The sequence below is a fragment of the Oryctolagus cuniculus genome, chromosome 12 (assembly GCF_964237555.1).
Source record: "Oryctolagus cuniculus chromosome 12, mOryCun1.1, whole genome shotgun sequence".
Lineage (NCBI taxonomy): Eukaryota > Metazoa > Chordata > Mammalia > Lagomorpha > Leporidae > Oryctolagus > Oryctolagus cuniculus.
This window is the reverse complement of record NC_091443.1, coordinates 106,341,098-106,368,963: the sequence shown is the minus strand read 5'-3', so window position 1 is coordinate 106,368,963 and position 27,866 is coordinate 106,341,098. Positions and strand designations below refer to the sequence as shown.

The 27,866-nt window shown below is 48.8% G+C and overlaps 1 protein-coding gene and 1 long non-coding RNA gene across 3 annotated transcripts in view; one reads left to right on the top strand and one right to left on the bottom strand.

Moving 5' to 3' along the window:
* Nucleotides 1–99: 99 nt before the first annotated feature.
* Nucleotides 100–27,563, top strand: LOC138844756 (uncharacterized). Of its 2 annotated transcripts, none has more exons than XR_011381082.1 (2): nucleotides 100–441; nucleotides 26,762–27,563. It is a non-coding gene; the product is annotated as an uncharacterized lncRNA (long non-coding RNA). The 2 variants fall into 2 exon arrangements; XR_011381081.1 differs by lacking the exon at nucleotides 100–441 and adding an exon at nucleotides 22,827–23,262.
* CHRNA5 (cholinergic receptor nicotinic alpha 5 subunit) overlaps nucleotides 880–27,866 on the bottom strand; it is a 45,547-nt gene continuing 18,560 nt past the window's right edge. Inside the window, exons 2-6 of the mRNA XM_008248452.4 lie at nucleotides 22,158–22,309; nucleotides 16,663–16,707; nucleotides 7,400–7,509; nucleotides 4,260–5,112; nucleotides 880–3,053 (exon numbers count right to left, since the gene is read on the bottom strand). Coding sequence (XP_008246674.2) covers nucleotides 2,892–3,053; nucleotides 4,260–5,112; nucleotides 7,400–7,509; nucleotides 16,663–16,707; nucleotides 22,158–22,309 — 1,322 coding nt within the window. The 3' untranslated portion in view covers nucleotides 880–2,891. The remainder of the gene's footprint in view (nucleotides 3,054–4,259; nucleotides 5,113–7,399; nucleotides 7,510–16,662; nucleotides 16,708–22,157; nucleotides 22,310–27,866) is intronic.

The window sequence follows — 27,866 nt, the reverse complement described above, 5'->3', positions numbered from 1 at the left end:
AGAGTCGGGCTGTGAGCCGGAAGTGTTCCCCACGTCCCAGTGGCTGAGCTGCAAACCTTGACCTTGGGTAGCCCTCGTGTCAGCATCCGTTCTGCGCGACCTCGCAGTGCACAGCCCGGGGGTTGCCCTTTTTCCGCCCACAGTCTGCTCCCGGCTTGAGCTGCTTCAGGGTTTCGGCCGTGCGTTTCTGTTCGGAACCGTTTGGCCAGCCTCAGGCCCGCGGATGGCTCCTGCCTGGGCGCGCGGTGGCTGCCCACGCACGGCCCATGGTGCGTGGGCGGCTCTAAGGGGATGCCGCATGCTCGCAGCTCTAACGGCTGTGTTGGAGGCGGGAAGGTCCGCTCACAAGGAGCCAGCGAGACTCAGTGTCTGGCCAGGGGCAGCTTCCAGCCCCATCCCCATGTGAACAAAGGGACCAGTCGGCGCTCTGCGGCCTCTTGGGTAAGGGTCCAGTCCCACCCCCACCCCCACCCGCGTGAATTCTGGGCGGACACAACACACAGGCCACAGCATGAACCTGTAGGACTGGGTTTCCCGGCCTCAGTGCTGTTGACCCCTTGGGCTGGGTAAGTGTTGGGGTGCAGGGGGGATGTCCTGGGCACTGTGGCACCTTCGGCAGCACCCCAGATCTGCCCGCCGATGGCAGGACGCCACTCACCGCCTCCTGTGACCACACACACACATGTCCGCAGTTCCCTGTCCCCTCCGTAGATGGGGGTCTCAGGAAAGCGCATTGGGCGCCACACCTACAACCCCAGCCCCCCACGGAGCCGACCACCCTCTCACCAGGCAGTGTTTCTCCTGTGCAAAAATAAAAACGTACAGTTTCGCAACCCACTGCGACTCCCGTTTCAAACAGTTGAAGGCAGCTTTGTTCCATGTCATTTCTTTATGTACAAAAGCCTCAGCCACAGTAAGGGGGCGTATACCGGCTCAGACAGCTAAAGGCAGGTTAAATTCATCCAGCCACACTTTCATTCGTAAAGTGGCATTAAACTCTAAGTAGCCCGGAAGTTAGACAGGTGCCCTCTGCCGTCTGAATTTGGATGGCTTACAGCTGTTCTCAGGAGCTACGAGGTCCCAGTCAAAGGTTTCCAATGGTGTGTCCTTCCTGGTTATAGCTGCATTAAAGACTTAGAGATGAAATTTGTTTTCCAAGATTTTAAAATTTATTTTAAAGAATTCAAGAAGAGAGAGAATGGATCTTCCATCTGCTGGTTCACTCCCCAGACCAGGGCTGGGCTGGCCTGAAGCCAGGACCCGGAGCTCCATCCGGGTCTCCCACGTGGGTGCAGTGGCCCAAGCACCTGGGCCGTCCTCTGCTGCTGCCTTCCCAGGCACGTTAGCAGGGAGCTGGACCGCAAGCAGAGCAGCCAGGGCTCGAACCGGCTGCACGTGCACAGGACCGGCCGGTACAGGGCAAGGTAGGTGACAACTCGGGGGCAGGCGTCTGGGACGGAGCTCAGTCATCACCCGATGCACCCACCTCCCACAGTGCCTGCTTCGAGTCCTGGCTCCTCCTTTTCGGGTCCAGCTTCCTGCTCTCGTGCACGCTGGGAGGCAGCAGGCGATGGCTCCCGGCGCTGGTTTCCTGCCAGCCACGTGGGAGACCCAGACTGAGTTTCAGGATTTAGCCCAGCCTTAGCTGTTGCAGGTGTTTGGGGGATCAAACAGTAGATGTCTGCCTCTCTCGCTTTCAAATAAATTGAAGGTAAGTACATTACACTTTTTTAAATGTTAATACAACAGTACATTCAGCTTAAGCATCTAAAAGTGAGCCTAAAAGGAGTGCCCAGTTCTCATGTTGGTGATAGAAAAATGAATTACTGGGATACTGCTTTTCTATCATGTAGCCAGCTTACTTAGCATAGCAGTGGAATATTATGCTAAAGATTAGCTGTGAGGGAGTCCAGGGCAGAATTTCAGAATGTGTACTTGTACCACGTGCAGGCAGAGCTTTTAAAATGACTCCAAGTACAGCTGGCGCCTTTCAGCACAATCAACACAGACTTCGCTGCTGATTAAAGTTAGGATTGTCGGCTAGGATACAGACGTGGGCCTCCACCGGCACGGCTCAGAGAGGGAGGATGTGGCAGGTCCAGTGGGGCTGGGCCAGGTACTACTCCAGCCGTGCAGGCCGTGTGCTGAGGGAGCATCCGGGATTCGCTGATGCTAGCAAGTCTACTTAAAAGCTGGCATCTGCTTTTAATCACGGGGGCAGGTGTTTGGTCTGGTGGTTAAGGTACCACTTAGGACACCCACATGCCCTGTTGGGGTGCCTGGGTTTAAATCCCAGCCCCACTCCCAAGGCCACTTTACTGCTAATGCAACCCTGGGAGACAGCAGGTGGTGGCTCTAAGTGGTTGGGTTTCTGCCACCCTGGACTGAGTTCCTGCCTCCTGTTCTGGTCTTGCAAACTGTTATGGGCATTTGGGGAATAAATCAGTGAATGAGAGCTTTCTCTCTACCTCTTCCTCTCAAAATGATTTTTTAAAGGTTTATTTTATTTGAAAGAGTTACAGAGAGAGGCAGAGACAGAGAGAGGTCTTCCATCCACTGGTTCACTCCCCAGAAGGCTGCAACAGCTGGAGCTGGGCTGTTCCAACCAAAGCCAGGAGCCAGGAGCTTCCTCTGAGACTCCCACATGGGTGCAGGGACCCAAACACTTAGGTTTTCCCAGGCACATTAGCAGGGAGCTGGATGGGAAGTGGAGCAGCCGGGACTCAAACCAGCACCCATATGGGATGCTGGCCCTGCACCCGCTACACCACAGCACTGGCCCCTCAAAATAATTTTTAAAAATTTTAAACAGTTTCCACTTTTCATAGTTCTACTGGTGCCAAAAGATCTATGTTTGATAACCAAATTCAACCTAGCACTCCTCAGCAATTTCACTTATTTGCGTTTCCAATATGAACTGGTATTATTATATTGGCCCACTTATAAATAACAGGAACAAAAAGTCCAAGAGAACCCACAACTGAGACCAGCAGGAACATCCACAGGAACACCCGGTCAAGCACCTGGGCTATGAACTTCCAGTCTTCCACCACCTGTCACAGAAAAACAGAAACACGTTAGGCACATGGGTAACACTGCACATAGTGTAAGGTACAGCCGGCTGAGCTGCTGGCCACCTCCATGTCTGCCTCCCTCTGTTGCCTGCCAGTGCCGAGTGCAGCTGAGAGCCAGTCCCGTTACAAACCCAGCCTCCTCAAGCTTTGTCCAGCTCCCTGCTACTGCACCTGGGAAAGCAGCTGAGGATGGCCCATGTGCCTGGGCCCCTATACCCACGTGGGAGACCCAGAGGAAGCTCCTGGCTTCAGCCTGGCCCAGCCCTGGCTGTTGTGGCCATTTGGGGAGTGACCCAGTGGATTTAAGATCCATCTCTGTATCTCCCTCTATGTCACTCTTCAGGGATGCTGCTCCACTTCCGATCCAGCTCCCTGCTAATGTGCCTGGGAAAACAGCAGAAGATGGTCTGAGTGCTTGTGCCCCTGCACCCACGTGGGAGATGCAGATAAAGCTCCTGGCTTCAGCAGGCTCAGCCCCGGCCATTGCAGCCACCTGGGGAGTGAGCCAGTGGATGGAAGCTCTATTTCTCCCTCCCTCCAACTTTGCCTTTCAATAAATAAATAAATCTTTTTTTTTTTAAAGATTTATTTATGTACTTGAAAGTCAGAGTTACACACAGAAGGAGAGTCAGAGAGAGAGAGAGAAGGGGAGAGAGAGAGAGAAAGAGAGAGGGAGAGAGAGGGAGAGAGAGGGAGAGAGAAGGAGAGAGAGGGAGAGACAGGGAGAGAGAGGGAGAGAGAGGGAGAGAGAGGGAGGGAGAGAGAGGGAGAGAGAGAAGTCTTCCATCCACTGGTTCACTCCCCAATTGGCCACAATGGCTGGAGCTGCACCAATCTGAAGCCAGGAGCTTCCTCCAGGTCTCCCATGTGGGTGCAGGGGCCCAAGGCCTTAGGCCATCCTCTACTGCTTTCCCAGGCCATAGCAGAGAGCTGGATCGGAAGTGGAGCAGCCAGGACTCGAACCAGCACCCAAATGGGATGCTGGCACTGCAGGCAGTGGCTTTACCCACTACGCCATAGTACCAGCCCCAGTAAAAAAAATCTTAAAAAAAAAAAAAAGTGTCGACTGGCCCTCGTTCTACGCTTAACCTCAAGGGCCACGCTGCTCACTGCGCCCTGGACCCTGAAAGTCACGTCTGAGTTAGAGGAGCAGCAGGCCTGCATCAGGAGACCCACACCACAGACCTCACGGACGGCGCTCTCCTTGGTGACGTGCCTGGCGATGTAACGGACAGACTCCAGCGCGGCCTCCAGCGTGTTCCTGGGAGCCCGGGGCCTGCGCCCGCTGCCCGCCTCCTCCTCCTCCTCCTCCTCTTCCTCCTCCTGTGCGAGGTAGCGGTCGGCGTGGCTGCGCATACACAACAGCTTGGGCAGCTTGTGCAGAAACACCCTGCGGGCCCAGGGCGCCATGGGGTCGTGCGTGGAGGCGGAGCGGTGGTGGATGTTGATGGCGAAGACGGTCACCATGATGGACAGGGTCACGAAAATCATGGTGAACACCAGGTACTCGCCGATGAGGGGGATGACCTTGGAGGAGGACGGTATGATCTCCTCGATGACCAGCAGGAAGACCGTCAGCGAGACGAGCACGGACGTGCACAGGCTGATCTTCTCGCCTTCGTTGGAGGGCAGGTAGAAGACCAGCACAGTGAGGAAGGAGAGCCCGATGCAGGGGATGATGAGGAACAGGGTGTAGAAGAGGGGCAGGCGTTTGATGACGAAGGAGTAGGTGACAGAAGGGTACCAGCAGCAGCTGTCGCTTCGGTTGCCTTTGCTCCCCGTGGCGCTCACGATTTCCCACTCCCCGTTATCAAAAAAATCCCTCTTGTCCACGTCCTGGTCCTCCAGGACGATGTCCACCTGCGAGCCGTCGTAGGTCCAAGAGCCGAACTTCATGGAGCAGTTCTGCAGATCGAACGGGAAAAACGTGACGTCTATGGTGCAGGAGCTCTTGTAGTTGGCCGGGGGCGTCCAGGTGACCGTGCCGTTGTATCTGACGACTGTTTTAGTGCTGGCCCCTTCGAAACGTCCATCTGCGCTAGAACACACACACACACACACACATGCACACACCCACGGTGACTACTGGAAAGTGGACAACCCAAGCATGCCTCTCACAAGCCTGGCATGACGTCAGTCCTATACTGATGGCATTGCTTCTAGATGACGACACTTCAGGGCACCCTGCCCTAGCCACACCTCCTTTCCACGGAACCCCGTCTTCCACATCCAGCCCTGGACTGACAAAGCTCCAAGGGCAGGTGTGACGGCACTGTGGGTGAAGCTGCCGCATGAGCCGTGGGCAGCCCTGCCGGAGCACTGGTTTCATGCCAGCTGCTGTGCTCCTGATCCAGCTCCCTGCCAACGTGCCTGGGAAGCCAGCGGAGGGCGGCCCACGTGCTGTGTCCCTGCCCTCCATATGGGAGACCTGGACGGTGTTCTGGGCACCTGGCATCAGCCTGGCCATTGCGCTATTCAAGGACTGAACCAGCAGAGGAAGACCTGTCTGTCTCTCCTCCTCCGTGTGTCACTCTGCCTTTCAAATAAATGAAATAAATCTAAACAAACAAACAAACAAAAAAACCCAGCTAATCCACAACTGATCCAGCTTCCTTCTCATGCACCTGGAAAAACAGCAGCAGATGGCCTGGGTCCTCGGGTCCTTGCACCCATGTGGGAGGCCCAGGTGGAGCTCCAGGCTCCTGGCTCCTGCCTGGCCCAGCCCTGGCTGTTGCAGCCATCTGGGGAGCGAACCAGCAGAAGGAAACTCTCTCTCTCTCTCTTCCTCTCTGACTTTTTAGTAAATGAATGAATAAATCCTTTAAAAAAAAAGTCATCCATTACTGAGAATGAGAGAGACGGTGCTTCCATCTGCTACTTCACTCCCCAGTGGCTGCAATGGCTGAAGCCGGACCAGACCGAAGCCAGGAACCAGCAGCTCCATGTGGGCCTCCCACGTGGGTGACAGGGGCCCAGGGACTTAGCCCATCTTCTGCTGCTTCCCCAGGCGTTTGAGGAGAAAGCTCCGCTCCAGGGGGTGCACCATGTGACCTCCTAGCTTATTCACCTCTTTCAGATTGAGAGGCTCAGAGGTAAAAGTCTTCAAAAAAAAAAAAAAGTTTTGTGTGGCTGGCATTGTGCAGTGGGTTAAGCCACTGCCTGCAATGCCATCATCCCATATAAGCATAGATTCAAGTCCTGGCTGTTTCACTTCCAATCCAGCTCCCTGCTAATCTCCCTCCCTCCCTCCCCATCTCTCTATATAACTCTACCTTTCAAATTAGTTTGTTTGTTTTTAAATATTTTTATTTATTTGAGAGGTAGAGTTACAGAGAGCGGGAGAGATGGAGAGAAAGGTCTTCCACCCACTGGTTTACACCCTAAGTGGCTGCAATGGCCAGAGCTGAGCTGATCTGAAGGAGCCAGGAGCTTCTTCCAGGTCTCCCATGTGGGTGCAGGGACCCAAGGACTTGGGCCATCTTCCACTGCTTTCCCAGGCCACAGCAGAGAGCTGGATGGGAAGAGCAGCAGCCGGGACAGGAACTGGTGCCCATATGGGATTCCTGCACCACGGGCAGAGGCTTAGCCCACTATCCACAGTCCCTAAGGAAAGGTTTTTAAAGGAGAACTTTGCACAATATTTGCTCCATTTGCATGCCAAATGCCTCTGGCACATAAAGGGCTTTAGGATAAGCACAAATTCCCCAGTACACCCAGGGTGGTCACAGAAATAACAAAATTGGGGCCCAGAACCATCCCCTTCCCCGAGTTAAAAAATCTATCCTCCAAACTCACAAAGACAGGTTGTAACTGATCTTCACTCCTCCCAATACTGCATTTAAACACAGCGGCAAAGATGCACGTTTGAACATAAAACACGAAGTCAACTTTTTAAAATACGCCTCCCGGCCAGAGCTGGAAGGCGATGTCTGGTACCCAAGTGGGCACACAGGGCATCCATGGCCATCCCCTCACATGCCAGCTGCGTGAGCGTGCAGAAGGTGCAGCCACCCCGGGCCTCTGATTGCTTGTCTGGGAAACAGACGTAGCCACCGTGTGAGTGGCCAGCCATGTAACTCAGTGGCTGCCTCTCAGGGCCGCCACGAGGGTTCGCTGCAGGCTAAACCCCTCCCCAATGGCCTTCCACCCCCCTGTACCCCCACCCCATGTCTTTTGCAACTTTAAGAAATGCACAGAACCCACTAGGAGGCTCATGACAGCAAATGCAAGATCAGGTCTGACACTACAGCTGACGTTTGCAAAAGGGAGAAACCTTGCTAGTACCCAAGTCGGATGCAACCGGATGCATTTAGGGCGGAACTTACTTATCAAACAAGACGATGTCTGGGGTCCAGAGGGAGTCCGAGGGGACGCGGATCACCTGGATTCCTCCGTAGTCCTCGGGGTTCCACCTGAGTTTTACGTCTGTCCATTGCTTTAAAACAGAAACCTGCCTCAGTGCCAACAGAAGTGGTACAGAGTGAAAAGCACACTTTTTTTTTGGTCAAAACAGACATTTTAGAAATGAAACCGTCTCTCCCTCCAAACTCGCCCTGCGTCTTTCTGATGGCCCAAGGGCAAGCCCCTGTCCCCTCCTGCAGTGACGCGAGCCATGGTCCTGGGGACACACTGGTAAGGACCACAGCTGGGTGTGCCCATGGCTTTGCTCAGGCCCTTGCCTACCAACTGACCACCCAGGGACCTGAAGGCTCAGGACCCTAAGCTTCAAGGGGAACACTTGCACCTGCATTGCCACCTCTGTGAACTGGGATGGTTCATGCAAGGTAGAGCTGGACTTATTACACACTGCATATATTTAAACGCCTGTCCAACTCCACAGTAACAGTGATCAAGTTAAGAGTGGCACCCGAAGAAACAAATGAGTATCTCCACAAATGCTGAACAGATGCACCAATTCAAGAAACAAGAATAAGACAACATGATGCCCCCAAAAGAACACAACATTTTTTTTTTTGACAGGCAGAGTGGAGAGAGAGAGAGAGAGAGAGACAGAGACAGGGAGAAAGGTCTTCCTTTTTCCATTGGTTCACCCCACAGTGGCCACTATGGCCAGCACACTGTGGCCAGCGCACTGCACTGATCCGAAGCCAGGAGCTAGGAGCTTCTCCTGGTCTCCCATGCGGGTGCAGGGCCCAAGCACTTGGGCCATCCTCCACTGCACTCCTGGGCCACAGCAAAGAGCTGGACTGGAAGAGGAGCAACCGGGACAGAATCCGGTGCCCTGACCGGGACTAGAATCCAAGGTGCCGGCGCCGCAGGTGGAGGATTAGCCTATTGAGCCGCAGCGCTGGCCAGAATGCAACATTTCAATACTAGATTGTGAAGATGGTGAGATGGAAGAAATACAAGAATGGAATTCAAAAAATTGATCATAAGATCACATAGAAGTAATCAGAAGCAAATCCATGAACTACTGAAATCTGTACAGGACATGAAAGAAAATTTCTCCCATGAAATCTAGATCTGAAATAGAAATCAAAATGAAATAAAGAATTCAATAGAACAAAAATTAGGGTCAAGAGCCTTAGCAACAGAATCAGTGAAGCGGAAGAAAGAATATCGGATTTAGAAGACAAAGCACAGGAAATTAAACAGTCAAACCAAAAACAAGAAGAAATTAGCAAACTAAAAATCACTGTTGGGAATCTACAGGATATTATCAAAATGACCCAACATCTGGATTCCAGGAGGCCCCAAAGGTGTGAAAAGAGAGAAAGGATTAGAAGGCCTTTTTAGTGAAATAATAACAGAAAACTTCCCTAATTTGGAAAAAGAGAGACTCCAAGTACAGGAATCATATAGAACTCTTAATAGACATGACCAGAAAAGATCTTCACCACAACACATTGTCATCAAACTCACCACGTAAAACATAAAGAAAAGACTCTAAAATGTGCTTGAGAGAAATGCCAGATTACTTTCAGAGGATCTCAAATTAGAGTCACAGCAGACTTCTCATCAGAAACCCTACAGGCTAGGAGAGAATGGTAAGATATAGTTCAAGTCTTAAGAGAAAAAAACCCGTCACACCAGAGTACTATACTCTGCGAAGCTCTCATTTATGAATGAAGGTGAAATAAAGACCTTCAATGACAAATAGAAATTGAAAGAATTTATCACCACCCATCTAGCCCTACAAAAGATGCTTAAGGATGTGCTGCACACAGAAAAATAGAAACATGGTCATCACTATGAAAGAAGGTAACAGAAGATAATCTCTCAGTAAAAGTACAAGGAAACCCAAAGTAAAAAAAAAAAAAAAAAAAAAAAAAAAAAAAAAAAAAGGAATATTTTTGGAAAAATGGCAGAGCAAAGTCATTACTTATCAATAGTCATCTTGAATGTAAATGGCCTCAATGCTCCAGTTAAATGAGACTGGCTGAATGAATTAAAAAACAAAACTCATTTATTTGCTGCCTACAAGAAATACATCTCACCAACAAAGATGCACACAGACTGAAAGTGAAAGGATGGAAAAAGATATTCCACATTAACACAAACCAAAAAAGAGCTGGTGTAGCCATCCTAACATCAGACAAAAGAAGCTTTAACACAAAAACTGTTAAAAGAGACAAAGAAGGGCACTGTGCAATGATTAAGGGATCAATTCAACAGGAAGATGTCACTATTACAAATGTATATGCACCTAATTACCTAGCACCTGGCTGTTTAAAAGAAATGTTAAGGGATCTAAAAGGAGACTTAGACTCCAATACAATAGTAATGGGGGACTTCAATACCCCACTTTCAGCAATGGACAGATCAAGCAGACAGAAAATCTACAAGGAAACAGCAGATTTAATCGACACTATAGACCAAATGGACCTAACAGATATCTACAGAACTTTTCATCCTACAGTTGCAGAATATACATTCTTCTCAGCAGTGCATGCAACTTTCTCTAGGATTGACCACATACTAGGCCATAAAGCAAGTCTCAGAAAATTCAAAAAAAAAATCAAAATCATACCATGCATCTTCTCAGACCACAATGAAATGAAGCTGGAAATCAGCAACTCAGGAATCTAGAACACACTCAAACACGTGGAGACTGAACAACATGCTCCTGAATGAACAGTGGGTCATAGAAGAAATCAAAAGATTTCTGGAAACAAATGAAGATGACAACACAACATATCAAAACTTATGGGATACAGCAAAAGCAGTGTTAAGAGGAAAGTTTATAGCAATAGGTGCCTATATCAAGAAATTGGAAAGACATTAAATAAATGAGCTATCAATGCATCTCAAGGATCTAGAAAAGCAACAGCAAATCAAACCCAAACCTAGTAGGAGAAAAGAAACAATTAAAATTAGAGAAGAAATCAACAAAATTAAATCCAAAAAAAAATCCCAAAGATCAGCAAAACAAAGAGCTGATTTGTTGAAAAAAATAAAATTGACACACCATTGGCCCAACTAACAAAAAAAGGAGAAAGAAGACCCAAATAAATAAAATTGGAGATAAAAGGAAATGTAACACAGACACCAGATAAATAAAAAGAATCATCAGAGATTACTACAAAGAGCTCTATGGCAACAAACTGAGAAACTTAGCAGAAGTACATTCCTGGACACATACAACCTACCTAAATTGAGCTATGAAGACATAGAAAACCTAAACAGACCCATAACCAAGATGGAAACTGAATCAGTAATAAAGGCCCTCCCCACAAAGAAAAGCCCAGGACCAGATGGCTTTACTACTGAATTCTACCAGACATTTAAAGAGGAACTAACTTGCTGGTGCCACAGCTCACCAGGCTAATCCTCTGCTTGCGGCACCAGCACCCCGGGTTCTAGTCCCAGTTGGGGCACTGGATTCTGTCCCGGTGGCTCCTCTTCCAGTCCAGCTCTCTGCTGTGGCCCGGGAGGGCAGTGGAGGATGGCCCAAGTGCTTGGGTCCTGCACCTGCATGGGAGACCAGGAGGAAGCACCTTGCTCCTGGCTTCGGATCGACACAGCACGCCAGCCATAGGAGCCATTTGAGGGATGAACCAATAGAAGGAAGACCTTTTTCTCTGTCTCACTAATTCTGCCTGTCAAAAAAAAAAAGATAAAAAAAAAAGAACTAACTCCAATTCTTCTCAAGTTATTCAAAACAATTGAAAGGGAGGTAATCCTCCTAAATTCTTTCTATGAAGCCAGCATCACCTTAATTCCTAAGCCTGATAAAGATTCAACAGAAAGAGAATTACAGACCAATTTCCCTGACCATAGATGCAAAATTCCTCAACAAAATTCTAGCCAATCAAATCCAACAACACATCAGAAAGATCATCTACCCAGACCAAGTGGGATTTATCCCTGGTATGCAGGGACAGTTCAACATTCACAAATTGATCAAAGTGATACATCACATTAATAAACTGCAGAACAAAAACGATGTCATCTCAATAGATGCAGAGAAAACATCTGATAAAATACAGCACCCTCTCATGATGAAAACTCTAAGCAAATTGGATATAGAAGGAACACAATCAAGGCAATTTATGACAAACTCACGGCCAGCATCCTATTGAATGGGGAAAAGTTGGAAGCATTCCTACTGAGATCCAGTACCAGACAAGGATGTCCACTCTCACCATTGCTATTTAATATAGTCCTGGAAGTTTTAGCCAGAGCCATTAGGCAAGAAATAGAAATCAAAGGGATATAAATTTTAGGAGAAAGTCAAACTATCCCTATTTGCAGATGACATGATTCTATATATAGGGGGTCCAAAAGACTCCTCAAAGAGAGTTTGGTAAAGTCGCAGGATATAAAGTCAATACACAAAAATCAACAGTCTTTGTATACACAGACACTGCCAATGCTTAGATTGAGCTTCTACAATCAATCCCATTCACAACAGCTACAAAAAAAATCAAATACCTTGGAATAAATTTAACCAAGGATGTCAAAGATCTCTACAATGATAATTATAAAACATTAGGGGCTGGCACTGTGGCCTAGTGGGTAAAGCCACCACCTGCAGTGCCAGCATCCCATAGGAGTGCCGGTTCGAGTCCCAGCTGCTCCACTTCCCATCCAGCTCTCTGCTATGGCCTGGGAAAGCAGTAGAAGATGGCCCAAATCCTTGGGCCCCTGCACCCACATGGGAGACCTGGAGGAAGCTCCTGGCTCTGGACTGGCCCAGCTCTGGCTGTTGCAGCCATTTGGGGAGTGAACCAGCAGATGGAAGACCTCTCTCTCTCTCTCTCTCTCTCTCTCTCTCTCTCTCTGCCTCTTTCTCTCTCTGCTTCTCCTCTCTGTGTGTAACTCTGCCTTTCAAATAAATAATTTTAAAAAATTATAAAACATTAGAGAAAGAAATAGAAGATGCAAAAAATGGAAAAATCTTCCATGTTCATGGATTGGAATAATCAACATCACCAGACTGTCCATTCTTCCAAACGCAATTTACAGATTCAATGTGATAACAATCAAAATACCAGACATTCTTCTCAGATCTAGAAAAAATGATGCTGAAATTCATATGGAGGCACAGGAGACCTCGAATAGCTAAAGCAATCTTATACAAAAAAAAAAAAAAAAGCCAGAGACATCACATCACAATACCAGATTTCAAGACATACTACAAGGGGCCGGCCCTGTGACACAGCGGGTTAATGCCCTGGCCTGAAGCACCAGCATCCCATAAGGGTGCTGGTTCAAGACCCAGCTGCTCCACTTCCAATCTAGCTCTCTGCTATGGCCTGGGATAGCAGTAGAAGATGGCCTGAGTCCTTGGGCCCCTGGACCCACATGGGAGACCTGCAGGAAGCTCCTGGCTCCTGGCCTCAGATTGACACAGCTCCAGCCATTGCAGCCAATTGAGAAGTGAACCAGTGAATGGAAGACACCGCCCCCCCCACCTCTCCTCTCTCTAACTCTTTCAAATAAATAAGTAAATCTTAAAAAAAGACATATTACAAGGCAGTTATAATCAAAACAGCCTGGTACTGGTACAAAACAGATGGATAGACAAGTGGAACAGATTAGAAACACCAGAAATCAATCCAAACATCTACAGCCAACTTATATTTGATCAAGGAGCTAAAACCAATCCCTGGAGCAAGGACAGTTTCTTCAACAAATGGTGCCGTGAAAACTGGATTTCCACATGCAGAAGTATGAAGCAAGACCCCTGCCTTACACCTTACACAAAAATCCACTCAACATGGATTAAAGATCCAAATCTATGACCCAACACTATCAAGTTATTAGAGAACATTGGGGAAAACCTATAAGACACTGGCACAGGCAAAGAGTTCTTTTAAGACCCCAGAGCCACAGGCAGTCAAAGCCAAAATTAACAATTACATAAAGTTGAGAAGCTTCTGTACTGCAAGAGAAACATTCAGGAAAGTGAAGAGGCAACCGACAGAATGGGAGAAATTGTTTGCAAACTATGCAACTGATAAAGGATTAATAACCAGAATATACAAAGAGATTAAGAAACTCCACAACAATACAACAAACAACCCAGTTAAGATATGGGCCAAGGATTTACACAGACATTTTTCAAAAGAGGAAATCCAAATGGCCAACAGACACATGAAAAATGTTCAGGATCACTAGCTGTCAGGAAAATGTAAATCAAAACCACAATGAGGTTTCATCTCATCCCAGTTAGAATGGCTTTCATACAGAAATCAACTAACAATAAATGCTGGTGAGGATGTGGGGGAAAAGGTACACTAATGCACTATTAGTGGGAATGTAAACTGGTAAAGCCACTATGGAACACAGTATGGAGATACCGCAAAAATCTGAATATAGACCTACCATATGACCCAGCCATCCCATTCCTCAGAATTTACCCAAGGGAAATGAAATCAGTAAACAAAAGAATTATCTGTACCTCCATGTTTATTGCAACTCAGTTCACAATAGCTAAGACATGGAATTAACCTAAATGCCCATCAACCAAAGACTGGATAAGGAAATTATGGGATATATACACTATGGAATACTACACAGCAGTAAAAAAAAATGAAGTCTGGTCATTTGCAACAAAATGGAAGAGTCTGGAAAACATCATACTTAGTGAAATAAGCCAGTCCTAAAGGGACAAATACCATATGTTCTCCCTGATCTGTGATAACTAATAGGGCACCTGAAATGAAATCTGTAGAAGTGAAATTGACACTTTGAGAAGGAATGACTTGAGATGCCCTTGTCTTGCCTGTTGAGGATCAGTTCCATTTTTTTCTCATTCATACTATTTGTTGAACTCTTTAATTAACATAGATTTAATCATATGTGTACAAAATTGATTGAAACATATCTCAGTAAAAAATAAGAGTGGGACTAAGAGAGGGAGGAGAAAGTTTGTAACTGTAAAGCTGTATAGTCTGCATACATTCCTACAGACTTACTTCTAAGGCTACAGTTCAAAAACTTGTCATAGGACTCCAAATCCCATTAAGCTTGGTGGTAAAAATGCCATCGTAATTGTTAAAATGATGATATTAAGTGTTAAAGTGAACATATAGATAGGATTAAGTGTTAAAGTCTTATAATAAATAGGATCAAGTGCCTGGTAATGATAGATAGAATTAAAAAGGAGAGAATGTTCCAATATGGGAAACAGTCCACACAGCAGACTCAGTGACAACTGCTTTAAGTAACACTCTGACCTCAGAATCAGCCCTTAAGGCTTCCTGGTCTGGCTGAAAAGCCCACGAGAGCAATTCAGGCATGGAAAGCCAAAATGCTGTGGCAAAAAAATATTCTACATGAAGGATCTCTGTGAATGAGATCCCAATGGAAAGAAGTGGCCATCAGAGAGGTTTCCATAGCCTAGGCAGCTCATGTCAAGAGCCTTGGGTGGTCACTGACACCATAGATAAGAGTTAACTGTTAAATTAACAAAAGGAGTCACTGTGCACTAACTCCCCATGCAGGATCTCTGTCCTCAGTGAGTTACGAGACTTAACTGTAAAACTAGTTTTCAAACAGTTTGTGTATGTGTGCAAATTGTTGAAATCTTAGTATAGAGTTGGTCTTCTGTGTACAAAGTTAAAGGAGGGGTGAGAGTATGGGTGGGAGGGCCAGTACGGTAGGAAAAATAACTATATTCCTAAAGTTGTACTTATGAAATTTGTACTCCTTAAAAAATAGTGGCAGCCAGGGCGGGCATTTGGCACAGCAGTTGAGATGTTTCCTATAGCACAGAGTCTGGATTGAAGTCCTAGTTCTCTAAATTCCAGCGTCCTGCTAATGTCTTCCTAGGAGGCAGTGGGTGATGGCTCAAGTAGCTGGGTTCCTGCACACACTTGGAAGACCGAGATTGGGTTCCTGGCTCCCAGTTTTGGCCTGGCCCAGCCCTGGCTATTGCAGACATACAGTGAATCAGTGGATGGGTGCTTGCTTTCTCTCTACCCCTCCTTCCACCCACCTATCTATATCTACCTACCTACCCCATTCAAATAAAATAGATACAAATTTAGAAAAAAAGAAAAACAGCCGGTCACTGTGGCATAGTAGACCAAGCCTCTGCCTGTAGCGCGGCTTCCCATATGGGCACTGGTTCCCATCCTGGCTGCTCCACTTATGATCCAGCTCTCTGCTGTGGCCTGGGAAGGCAATAGAAGATGGCCCAAATGCTTGGGCCCCTGCACCACGTGGGAGACCTGGAAGAAGCTCTGGGTTTCAGATGAGCTCAGCTCTGGCCATTGCAGCCATTTGGGGAGTGCACCAGCAGATGGAAGACCTCTCTCTCTCTGCTTCCTGTCTCTCCCTCTTTCTCTCTGTAACTCTTCCTCTGAAATAAATAAATAAATCTTTGGGAAAAAAAAAAAAAAAGAAAGAAAGAAAAGCAAGAGTTGCCTCGCCAGAAAAGCACACCTGTCTTCAGTGCTTCGGGGTTTGGGTTAGGGAACCGGCAGCAGGTCTGACAATTAGGGATGACAAGGACACAGCAACACTTGCCAACAGCTGAAGGCACACGTACGATGTCCCTCACAAAAAGGCTTTGATATAAAAGGGGCTCAGGACACTGAAGTAACCCCTTACCTCCCTGCTCGTGCCCGTCTCCCTGGGGAAAGCTGAGCCCTCGTGGTGGCCCAGGTGCCCCACTCCTCAGCTTCCTCTTGTGCAGCTGATCCTCCTCCTCTACCCACCCGTGGCCCGTGGCCCACCCACCCCGAGCCACAGTGCTTCCTTGCTGCGCCTTGAACCCCGCAGGCACACGTCTTTGTACCTGCAGGATCCTTCCCAGATGGCCACATGGCTCGCCTCCTCTCCTGCCGGTCTCTGCTCACCCCCGACCTCCTCAGTGAGCACTCTAAGCACAGCCCCCAGCACTCCCTGTCCTCTTTCCAACGTGTTTTTCTGCAGGCTGATCCAGCTCTAAGGTGCCATCCGACTGACCCGTTCATTTCCCTCTCAGTCCAAGTTCCTGAGGGCAGGGTCTGTTTTGTTCACTGCTCTTTTGCCAGGGCCTTGCACAGCGCAGACACTCAGAAAACATTAACTGGATGAATACAAGGACCACATCCACCCTGGCCCCCTCTGCACCCCACATACTCGGTCCCTTTGTGCCAAAAGCCCTGTGGTGACCAGTGGTGCCGGTACACACCTGTTTCAACCACACGTTTGTCGTCATTAACTGGTTTTTCTCATCCTGTAAGATAAAGATGAAATAAGATTGCTTATTTCAATTAAAGACACAGTCATTCTTTAAATTAGAATGTTCACATTTTTATACAAACACGCCTCTCCCTGGAGTGCCCACGCTGTGTGTGTCAGTCTCGTGTTCTGGAAAAACAGGATCTGTTCCCAGCCTAGCTGATTCCTTTATTTATTTATTTATTTATTTATTTATTTGAAAGGCAGAGTTACTGACAGGCCCAGGCAGAGACAGAGAGAGACTGGTCTTCTTCCATCCACAGGTTCATTCTCCAAATGGCTGCAACAGCCAGAGCTGGGCTGATCTGAAGCCAGGAGCCAGGAGTTTCTTCTGGATTTCCCATGTGGGTGCAGGGGCCCAAGGACTTGGACCATCTACCTTTGCTTTCCCAGCTGCACTAGCAGGGAGCTGGACTGGAAGTGGAGCAGCCGGGACTGGAACTGGCACCCACGTGGGATGCCAGCACTGCAGGCAGTGGCTTTAAACACTACGCCACAGTGCCAGCCCCTATCAGATTCGTTTCAACCTGATTTGCATTTCAGATAAACTGCTCTAAGGCACACTGTTGGCAGTCTTAGATTTAACATTCCCAGTCTCAACTACTACATTTCCTCCAGCCAACTCCACTGTTTTATGTGTTCAGTACTATGAGGGGGAGAAAGCCTGCCAGTGAATCGTGAGCCATCCTTAATCCCAGGTCACATCTTGTTCCTTTTTTTAAGATTTATTTAAGCATTTGAAAGGCAGAAAGAGAGAGAGAGAGAGAGAGATATTGATTGATTGATTGATTATTCTCTCCATTCCCACAACAGCCAGGGCTGAGCCAGGAGCCTGCGACTCCATTCAGCTCTCCCACATGGGTACAGGGGCCCAAGCGCTGGGGCCATCACCCGCTGTCTTCCCAGGCACATTAGCAAGGAGCTGGATGGGAAGTGGAGCAGCTGGGACCCGGCCAGTGTGCTAAGATGGGACAAGTGCTGCAGGTGGCAGCTGAACCCACTGCGCTCTACAGGACACACCTGGACTGCAGAGGGGCTAGCGTGGAGGACCACGTTGTCCCAGGGTCGGGGACACAGCACGTGTGAGCACTCCTCGGGGACTCTTCCTTACAGTATTTGCCTCTGCTAAGGCAAGAATTTGAATCTCCCCATGGGTTTGCTACGTAGAAAAAGTCCTGGAGTCACAGCCTTGGATGCTTTTAGATCCTACGTCTCGAGGGTCCTCAGGATGTGTCACGTATCCTTTCCTGCTGTCCTGTCTTTGCTATGCCAGTCTTTTCCCAGATGTTCAAGGCCTAACTGAAGTGACATTCCTTCCGTTAAATTCTACTGAAGCATGGTGGAGCCAAGTGCCCCAGTTAAAGGCCATGGCAGTCACCCAACCACAAGCACACCACGCACAGGACACGGGGTGAAGCCCACAGACTGGGGAGAGAGGAGGAGGCAGCCAGCTCAGCCAAGTGGGGGTGACCCCTCCCCTATCCCAGCAAGAGTGAAGGGCCTGGGAGAGGTGGAGACGGAGGGAGCACACCCCTGGGGAGGGAGGCAGCCCTGGGAGGTCTCCCCTTGGGGGAAGGAGGAGGACCCGGAAATTCAGCAAGGTCAGGCCGTCCCGCCCACACTGCTGTCCCCAAGGGCAGTCTTCCCCAATTCAAACCCTGGGGCTGGAGAGGACCTCGCGGTACCATCCACCGCAGTCCTTCTATCCTACAGACACAGAGACGGAGCCAGGGAGGCGACTTGGCTGCAACCACACTGCCGGAGCCGGTGCTGTGGTGTTGCCGGTAAAGCTGCTGTCTGCAATGAAAGCATCCCGTGTGGGTGCTGGTTTGAGTCCCAGCTGCTCCACTTCTTTTTTTTTTTTTTTTACAGGCAGAGTGGACAGTGAGAGAGACAGAGAGAAAGGTCTTCCTTTGCCGTTGGTTCACCCTCCAATGGCCGCCGCGGCTGGCGCGCTGTGGCCGGCGCACCGCGCTGATCCGATGGCAGGAGCCAGGAGCCAGGTGCTTTTCCTGGTCTCCCATGGGGTGCAGGGCCCAAGCACCTGGGCCATCCTCCACTGCACTCCCTGGCCACAGCAGAGGGCTGGCCTGGAAGAGGGGCAACCGGGACAGAATCCGGCGCCCCGACCGGGACTAGAACCCGGTGTGCCGGCACCGCTAGGCGGAGGATTAGCCTAGTGAGCCGCGGCACCAGCCCCAGCTGCTCCACTTCTGATCCAGCTCCCTGCTAATGTGCCTGGGAAAGCAGTAGAAGATGGCCCAAGTCCTTGGCCCCTGCCACTCACGTGGGAGACCCGGATGGGGTTCCTGGCTCCTGGCTTCAGCTGGCCCAGTCCCAACTGTCACAGCCATTTGGGGAGGAAACCAACAGATGGAAAATCTCTTTCTCTTTCTGTCTCTGTCTCTCTCTCTTATTTGGAAGGGAGGTGAGAGAGAGAGTCATACATATAGGAAATAAGGTGGAGTTCAGAAGAAATTCAGGGAAAACCCACATAAAAGACTACAGGGTAGAGGCTACTTCAGGGATACAAAGAACCTAAAACAACTTGGAAGCATCTCATTGACTTTCCTGTTCCATCTGCAGGCCCCGGCCCCTGGGTCCCCATCTTCCCTCGCACGCCTTGTATTTTCTGGGGCTTTCTCTCAGGACGCCGCCCTTGCCCCACTCCTGTCCATGGTTAGCTCCTTCTTCCACCACTGCCCATGAATGTTCCTCAAAGATCTGCTCCCGCTGTCCCTTCCGGCTTTAAAAACTCCCACCTCGAGGTTTTCAGCATCGCCCCAGGCCAGCGACTCCAAGCCGACCTCGGGCTCACCTCTCAGCTCTGCGTCAGTGCCCACTTCCCAAGGGCTGGTGCACGTTTGCTTTGCGATGGCCACCTCAAACCACAGCCAACTCGCCAACCCCTCCGCCCGGCTCCATGACCACTATCTGCATCTTCCAAATCCCTGCTGCTCTCCCCTTCTCATCACTCGGGATTCAAAACTGGACGCCTCCAGCCTCAGGGTCAGGTCCTGTCCCTTCCTCTGTGTGGTCATCTAACTCGCTTCTCAAACTCCTACACCTCCTGCCCCCTCCACACCAGGTAGGCGACCCCTTATTTATCCTTGTGGTGCTTTCCCTATTAGATCGCTTGTAGAACATCCACTAAGTGCCAGAGACCACGCTAGGTTCTGGGATGGACACAAAAGGACAAGATGCGTGCTACGTGGACACTGGGAGGCAGGGAGCGCTTGAGGACCGGGCACTGCATTCCAGAGCGAGTCGGGGAGACCCTGTTGTCAGGAGTCTGCAACCATTTCACAAAGTCTGATAGATGAACTTGGCCTTCTGTGCCAGAAGGAAAGCTCTCCAAGCACAAGAGCTTAGGAAGTGGCAGGCAGGTGCATTCCCCGCCTCCCCTGCAGCCCAGCCAGACCGCTCCTAGGCAGCAGGGCTTCCAACAGCACCACAAAAAGGCTCAGGGTCGTATCGTTCCTCCTTATTAAAGTAGGTCTCCTCTGTGTCACAACAAACTCCACTCGTCCTACAAGGCCAGCTCAGGGCCACCTCCCCTACCCCTGCTGCCTTTGATCCTCTCGGTCATCAGGACCGTGGCACCGTGCTCTATGTGCCAATAGCCCCAGCTGGAAAGACCTTTGGGCACACGTCCCACTCTCCCTACTTCCACTTGCCTTTTTTTTTTTTTTTTTTTTTGGCAGGCAGAGTGGACAGTGAGAGAGAGAGACAGAGAGAAAGATCTTCTTTTGCCGTTGGTTCACCCTCCAAGGGCCGCCACGGCTGGTGCACTGCGGCCGGCGCACCACGCTGATCCGAAGGCAGGAGCCAGGTGCTTCTCCTGGTCTCCCATGGGGTGCAGGGCCCAAGCACCTGGGCCATCCTCCACTGCACTCCTGGGCCACAGCAGGGAGCTGGCCTGGAAGAGGGGCAACCGGGACAGAATCCGGCGCCCCGACCGGGACTAGAACCTGGTGTGCCGGCGCCGCTAGGTGGAGGATTAGCCTAGTGAGCCGCGGCGCCGGCCACTTGCCTATCTTTATTTACAGCATCCCCAAGGGGCTGGGGACACAACCATGTCTACTCACTGGCCTCTCTGGTACAGTGAGGCGACATCCACAGATTCACATATATCCTCGGACTCAGTTGCCTTAAGGAAAGGAGAAAGTCAGACAATGTATGTACATATCCATCATGGTCACTTAGAGCAATAAAGCTGGGAACAATCTTCTGCCAATAATAGGATAATAGGGGCCGGTGCTGTGGCGTAGCGGGTAAAGCAGCTGCCTGCAGTATCAGCATCATGTGGGCACTGGTTCGAGTCCTGGCTGTTCCACTTCTGATCCAGCTCTCTGCTATGGCCTGGAATAGCAGAAGATGACCCAAGTCCTTGTGTCCCTGCATCCATGGGGGAGACCCGGAAGAAGCTCCTGGCTCCTGGCTTCGGATCAGTGCAGCTCCAGCCGTTAATGGCCCATTGGGGAGTGAATCAGTGGATGGAAGACCTCTCTGCCTCTCCTTTCTCTTTGTAACTCTGACTTTCAAGTAAATAAATAAATCTTTAAAAACAAACAAACAAAAAAGCACAATAGGATAATGGTTAAATAAATTGTAAAGGGGCTGGTGATTGAAGATGCCAGTCTGATGCCTGCGTTCCATGACCAGAGTGCTGGGCTGGGTTCTCAGCTTCAGCTCTGAACTCCAGCTTACGCCAGTGTGGACCCGGGAGGCAGCAGGTGACGGCTCTGGGTGGGTTCCTGACATCCACTAGACGGAACTCTGGGCTCCTGGCTCTGTGTACCGGCAACTGCAGAGTGAATCGGCAAACTGGAGCTCTCTCTCTCTCTACTTGTTTAACGTCTCCCTTTGACTGTCCATCTGTCTCTCAAATAAATAAGTTGAAGACTTAAAAGTTAGAAAAGGAATATCACATAGCCATTAAAATTATACTTGAAGACTATGTAATGACAGGAAAATGTTTATCATGTAAACAGTAGTGGGAAACGTTGCCAGCAACGGAAATTATACCTAACATTCTTTCAATTTGTAACATACACACAAAGGAAAAACTGGAAAGAAATGCAATAAAATGTTAACATTAGTCATCTGAGGGTTGTAGAATTAGAATCCATTTTTATTTTATTCATTTTTTGCACTTTCTAAATTCTCTACAAAAAATCACGCACCACTGCTTTAATCAGAAAACAAAGGCGTGTCTATAAGTAATACTTTCTATATATATATATTTAAACACTGCTGAGTATCCTGGGGACACAGCAGGGGAGTGTGATCGCCTAGTTCTGAGCTAGCCAGCAGCGGGCAAGTGTCCTTTTGTGACACTGGTGAGGTCCCTGAGGGAATGGCTTGCGTCTCCTTCAGCAGGTGGGCCATGGTGCTGGCTCACCGCCCCCACGGGAAATGAACTCGCGTACCCAGCACACCTACCACATCCACGAGCTGGGATATTGCGAGGCCAAACTTGATCTTTATTTTGTCATGCAGGTGCTCCACAGGACGAACCCATCTTTCATAGTCTTGAAATAAATCCTTAAACAAACTGTCTTCATGTTTCGCCACAAAGGATGGTTCAGATAATCCTATTAACAAATTTTTAAAAGTTAGCGCACTGGCTTTTCTCCCATTAAACATTTTTTTAAAAGAAAAAAAATCCAATATTATTAATGAACCAAATTAAAATTTGGGCCATTATGACTGTAACTTTTTGAATGAAATACTGATCTGAATATCTGCACTCAAATAAGAGACACTCTGGCTCCGATATAATCCTGTATTAAATCAGACCACTTACTGTACGAATATGCCGAGTTCCCAAAGAAATATTCAGCAGTCAAGACAGCAATTAAAATACAAGAAATAAGAGCTTTTAAGTTGCCAGGGATAGGGGAGTTACTTCTCAAAAACACTTTGGAGCCTAGAAAACAGATACAGGGAAGCAAAGCCTGTTTATCACTGGAAATGTAAATAAGCATGCTTTCATTTACATAATATTAGCATACATCAAGTACTCAACGGATTATGTAGATTTGTCATGGTTTCGTTGGCTGCACAAGTGTCTAAAACTACTTTAGGGCCCAAGTCTTAGAAAAACATTTTGAGGTGAAAACTTAGTGGATTTTTTTCTGATGAATCAGAGCATTTAATTGACTATTTTACCCAGATTAATTTTTGAATATTTGCTAAAGACTAGTTCTTTAAGCTATGACATATGATAAATCGCAGATGGCAGTACCTCATTGTTTACTTAGCTTTTGTACTTATATTTTTCAGAGGAAAATACTACTGTAAATTGTACATAGTCAATACCTAACTATTGTATGCAAATCTGTGACTTGGCAACGTCATCTCAGAGGAAAAGATAAATAAAGTTTATTTACTATTAAAAAAAAAAGAAAGAAAGAAAAACAGAAGCTTTAAAGTGTTAGACACCAAGGCCAAAGTCTGGCCAGCTCCGCGTCACAGTCACACTCCTCCCAAGCTTAAATGCGCCTCTGACAGCGGCGAGACTCTCCGAGTTCCTGGACCAGAGTAGGTAAGGAGACCTAAAACGCGCGAAATTCAAACATGAGGGTGACTCAGGACTAAGGATCTTGGGAAGAAAAAGCACGTACTGAGCCCAAACGCCACTGGCGTCTTCAGCAAGGGCACACACAGGGATGGCAGCAGCTGGAGACAGCTTCGATTTGACAAGAAATGGGCACTTCCAAAAACCTCCTCTTCCCTTGCGGAGGTGAGGGTAGAGCGGGCGCTCTGATTCTCCCTCTCTGCCCCCCACCCTGTTCCTGCAGTTACAAAGCAGCCCCAGGGTCTCTGTCCGCTCCCGTGAGCAGAGGGAGATATCTGACTGAATCTACAATCGAGTTTGTGCCATGCCACTCATACAAGTCTCCTTAGGCTGACACGCATAGCACTGGACAAACAGATGCCAAACAGATTCTAATAATACGGTACACTGGGGGCGGGTGCTGTGGTGTAGCTGCCTGCAGCGCCAGCATCCTATATGGGCCCTGGTTCGAGTCCTGGCTGTTCCACTTCTGATCCAGCTCTCTGCTATGGCCTGGGAAAGCAGTAGAAGATGGCCCAAGTCCTTGGGCCCCTGCACCCGCGTGGGAGACCCAAGGAAGCTCCTGGCTCCTGGCTTTGGATCGGCTCAGCTCTGGCCATTGCGGCCATCTGGGGAGTGAACCAGAGGGAAGACTCTTCTCTTTCTCTAACTCTGCCTTTCAAATAATTTTTTTTTAAAAACCATTCTTAATGTTTAGAGGTTGTTAATTTCAGAGCTTCAAGTTAAAGGGGTGCTGCTGAACCATTTTTCCTCTTTTAATATCTAAACATGTTATAGCCTCTGAAATGATGAAATTTAAGATTTAAAAGATAGGGGCCAGCACTGTGGCTCACTTGGTTAATCCTCCGCCTGTGGCACCGGCATCCCACATGGGTGCTGGGTTCTAGTCCTGGTTGCTCCTCTTCCAGTCCAGCTCTCTGCTATGGCTTGAGAAGGCAGTGGAGAATGGCCCAAGTGCTTGGGTCCCTGCACCCACATGGGAGACCAGGAGGAAGCACCTGGCTCATGACTTCCGATTGGTGTAGCTCTGGCCGTAGCAGCCATTTTGGGGGTGAACCAATGGAAGGAAGATCTTTTTCTCTCTCTCTCACTAACTCTACCTGTCAAAAAAAAAAAAAAAAAGATTTAAAAGATAAAAAATAAATGTCTTTCAATAGCAGCAGCAGGGGAGAATATTAGCTTCAACAGTCATTTCAAATTTTGTTTGGAAGAGAACAGGTAAGGCATAGATCACATAATATAAATTTCTACCTAATGAGAACCTTAAGGCATGACTTCGTGAATATCTTTGTAATACATGCAACATTAGAAATCCTCTGGGCATTCCTAGCACACATTATGGGGATGGCAGGTGCGCTTGGTGGTATTTAGCACAGAACCTTGATGGTGCAGTCAAATCCTACTTAGTAGTCACACTTTTTAAAGATTTATTTATTTAAAAGTCAGTTACAGAGAGAGAGGAGAGGCAGAAAGAAAGAGAGAGGTCTTCCATTGCTGGTTTGTTCCTCAGTTGGCCACAACAGAGAGAGGAGAGGCAAAGAGAAAGACAAAGAGGTCTTCCAGCCACTGGTTCGCTCCCCAATTGGCTGCAACTGCCGGAGCCGCACCAATCTGAAGCCAGGAGCCAGGAGCTTCCTCCGGGTCTCCCACGTGGGTGCAGGGGCCCAAGGACTTGGGCCATCTTCTACTGCTTTCCCAGGCCACAGCAGAGAGCCGGGTCAGAAGTGGAGCAGCCAGGACTTGAACCAGCACCCATATGGGATGCCGGTGCTTCAGGCCAGGGCATTAACTCACCACACCACAGCGCCAGCCCCAGCAGTCATGCTTTCATAGCTGCCTCTAAGTGCTTTAAGTTTGCGCTACTCATAGCCTCAGAATGTTGAGAAGCAGACAAGCCAATGCATACGGCCAGAAAGGCCAGCGCCACACACCTCATCCGTGGCACCTGTCACCCTAACGTCTCCCATCTTTGTGACGACTTCCTGAAAGAACTTCACTAACACACACCCTCAGAGCTCCAGCCCACGTTGATTTTTGTTCATTCATTCATTCAGCACTTATTGGACACACACCTGACACCAGATGGGTGCTGGGACAGAGGGCTCATGGCGTGTAGATACCAGATGGGTTCTGGGACAGAGGGCTCACGGAAAAACTGACACCACGTGCACCATAATATACACATAAGGTGAATTCTAAATCAACTGCATCAAACGGCATGTTTCTTTGTTCAAAGTTGTTTTGAGGGGCCTGTGTTGTGGCGTAGCGGGTAAAGCCGCTGCCTGCAGTGCCGGCATCCCATACAGGCACAGGTTTGAATCCTGGCTGCTCCACTTCAGATCCAGCTCCCTGCTAATGTCCTGGGAAAGCAGTGGAGGATGTCCCAAGTGCTTGGGCCCCTTTCATCCATCTGGGAGACCTGGATAAAGCTTCAGGCTCCTGGCTTTGGCCCGGCCCAACTCCGCCCTTGCAGCCGGGACTCGAACTGGCGCCCATATGAGATGCCAGCACTGTAGGTGGCGGCTTTACCCACTATGCCACAGCGCTGGCCCCAGGTTTATGGTTGTATCAGTGCCATGAAGAAATGCTTCTCTCACACCCCGTGAGTTTAGGCACTCAGGGGTGCACGTTCCCCGGGGAGAGCCAGGCCGGCTCCGTGTGGACTGCAGAGTGTGTGCACAGTGCCCGTTCTCCGCACAACAGGCTGGAGACACAGCTGATGCCTGCAACTTCCCCTTCAGGTCTGGACGCAGCCCAGCAGGCACACGGGTCCCCACCTACATCTGTCTATCATCGGAAGCCCCTGGTCTGCATCGCCACCCGCTTCCCCACGGGCCACACGCTTGGCCCTCCACCAGAAGTGTTCTCGACGCACTTTTCCAGTCTCTACCACGAAATGACCCTCGCTAAAGTTTAAATCTCTTCTTCAATAACACGGAATTCTCAGTGACAAAAAATAAGACGCTGGCGGGCACAGCTCCCTCATATGCACTGTATTTATCAGGCACGAAGCAAACAGCGATTCTAAACCTGCACTGGCAATTCTGTCCAACAACAAAGCAAAATGCCAGAACACGTGCTAATAATGTCACGTGACAGCCAACACTGCCATCTAAGAAGTGCATTTGGGGGCAGGTTTTTTGGGCTACAGTTAAGACAGTGTCTAAGATGCCCACGGCTCAGCCAGGAGTGCCAGGGTTTCAGTTCCAGCCCCCTGCCAACCCCAGCTTCCCGACAATGCGCATCCCTGCCACTCATCTGGGAGACCTGGTTTGTATCACCACCTCCTGGCTTTCCCCTGGCCCGGCCCCAGCTGCTCTGGGCATTTGGGGAGTGAATCAGCAAATGGAAGATAGATCCCTCCCTCCCTCCGTCCCTCCCTCCCTCCCTCTCTCTGCTTCTCTGCCTTTTGAATAAATATAAATAGAGTAATTTTGCTAATAATCTTTTCCTCTTTCTCCTCTAGCACAGTAATTTGTGCCTGGTTTTCCAAGCTGCTTGCCAGTGCCGTGCCTTCAACCCATATCTGCTGCCCAGGATTCGTCCTATTCTGAACGATGTCTCTGGATTCCGGGCCTTCTGTTTTTAGCAACGAGATTCATTAATTTTCTACTGGAAAGTATCATTGTACATTTGTCCTAGAAATAGCTGGTTCATCAGCGAGCCACTGTGCTGCGTTTGAAAACAAAGCAGATGCTTCCCGGGTGCCGGCGCCTGACAACGTTTCACCACAGAACCACCCCGGGGAGCAGGGGCTGCATCGCCCACGGGGTGACATTCGGTTTACAGATCCTGAAATCCTCCTAGCTGCAAATTCCTGTCTTAGGGCGTTGCAGTTTCCACTCTGAATGCACACGGTATTTATGGGGAAATGCTGAAGTATACATTGTTACTTATCATCGCTATTTGAGTCAGGGATCCATTTTTATTAAGTGAGGGATATGCAACATGGTAACAAAAGTCACTATTGGGGCCGGTGCTGTGGCACAGCGGGTAAACGCCCTGGCCTGCAGCACCGACGTCCCATATGGGTGCCAGTTCTAGTCCCGGCTGCTCCTCTTCCAATCCAGCTCTCTGCTATGGCCTGGGAAAGCAATAAAAGATGGCCCAAGTCCTTGGGCCCCTGCACCCACACAGGAGATCCAGAAGAAGCTCCTGGCTTCGCAGCTCCGGCCGTTGCAGCCATCGGGGAGTGAACCACTGGATAGAAGACCTCTCTCTCTGCATAACTGACTTTCAAATAAATAAATAAATCTTTTAAAAAAAAAGTCACTATTAGTAACACTCAAATTAGGTGAACGTGTTAACTGAGACATCCAAGTCAAATTAGATGCAGGTTTCTTAAGAAGGTAAATATTAACAACACCCGAGATTTCCAAAAAGATCACAATCTCACATTTCAAGTTTTTAAAATGTATGCCAAAAAAAGTCGTTGAGTGCAGACCACCTGACCGATCTCAGGGATTCTTTTAGCTCCCAAGACTCACTGTCAGACTCTAGAAATCCTGTTCTATTTATTTAAAACAAAATCCCAAAGGGACACTCTCAAAGCTATAACTGAAAAATATTTA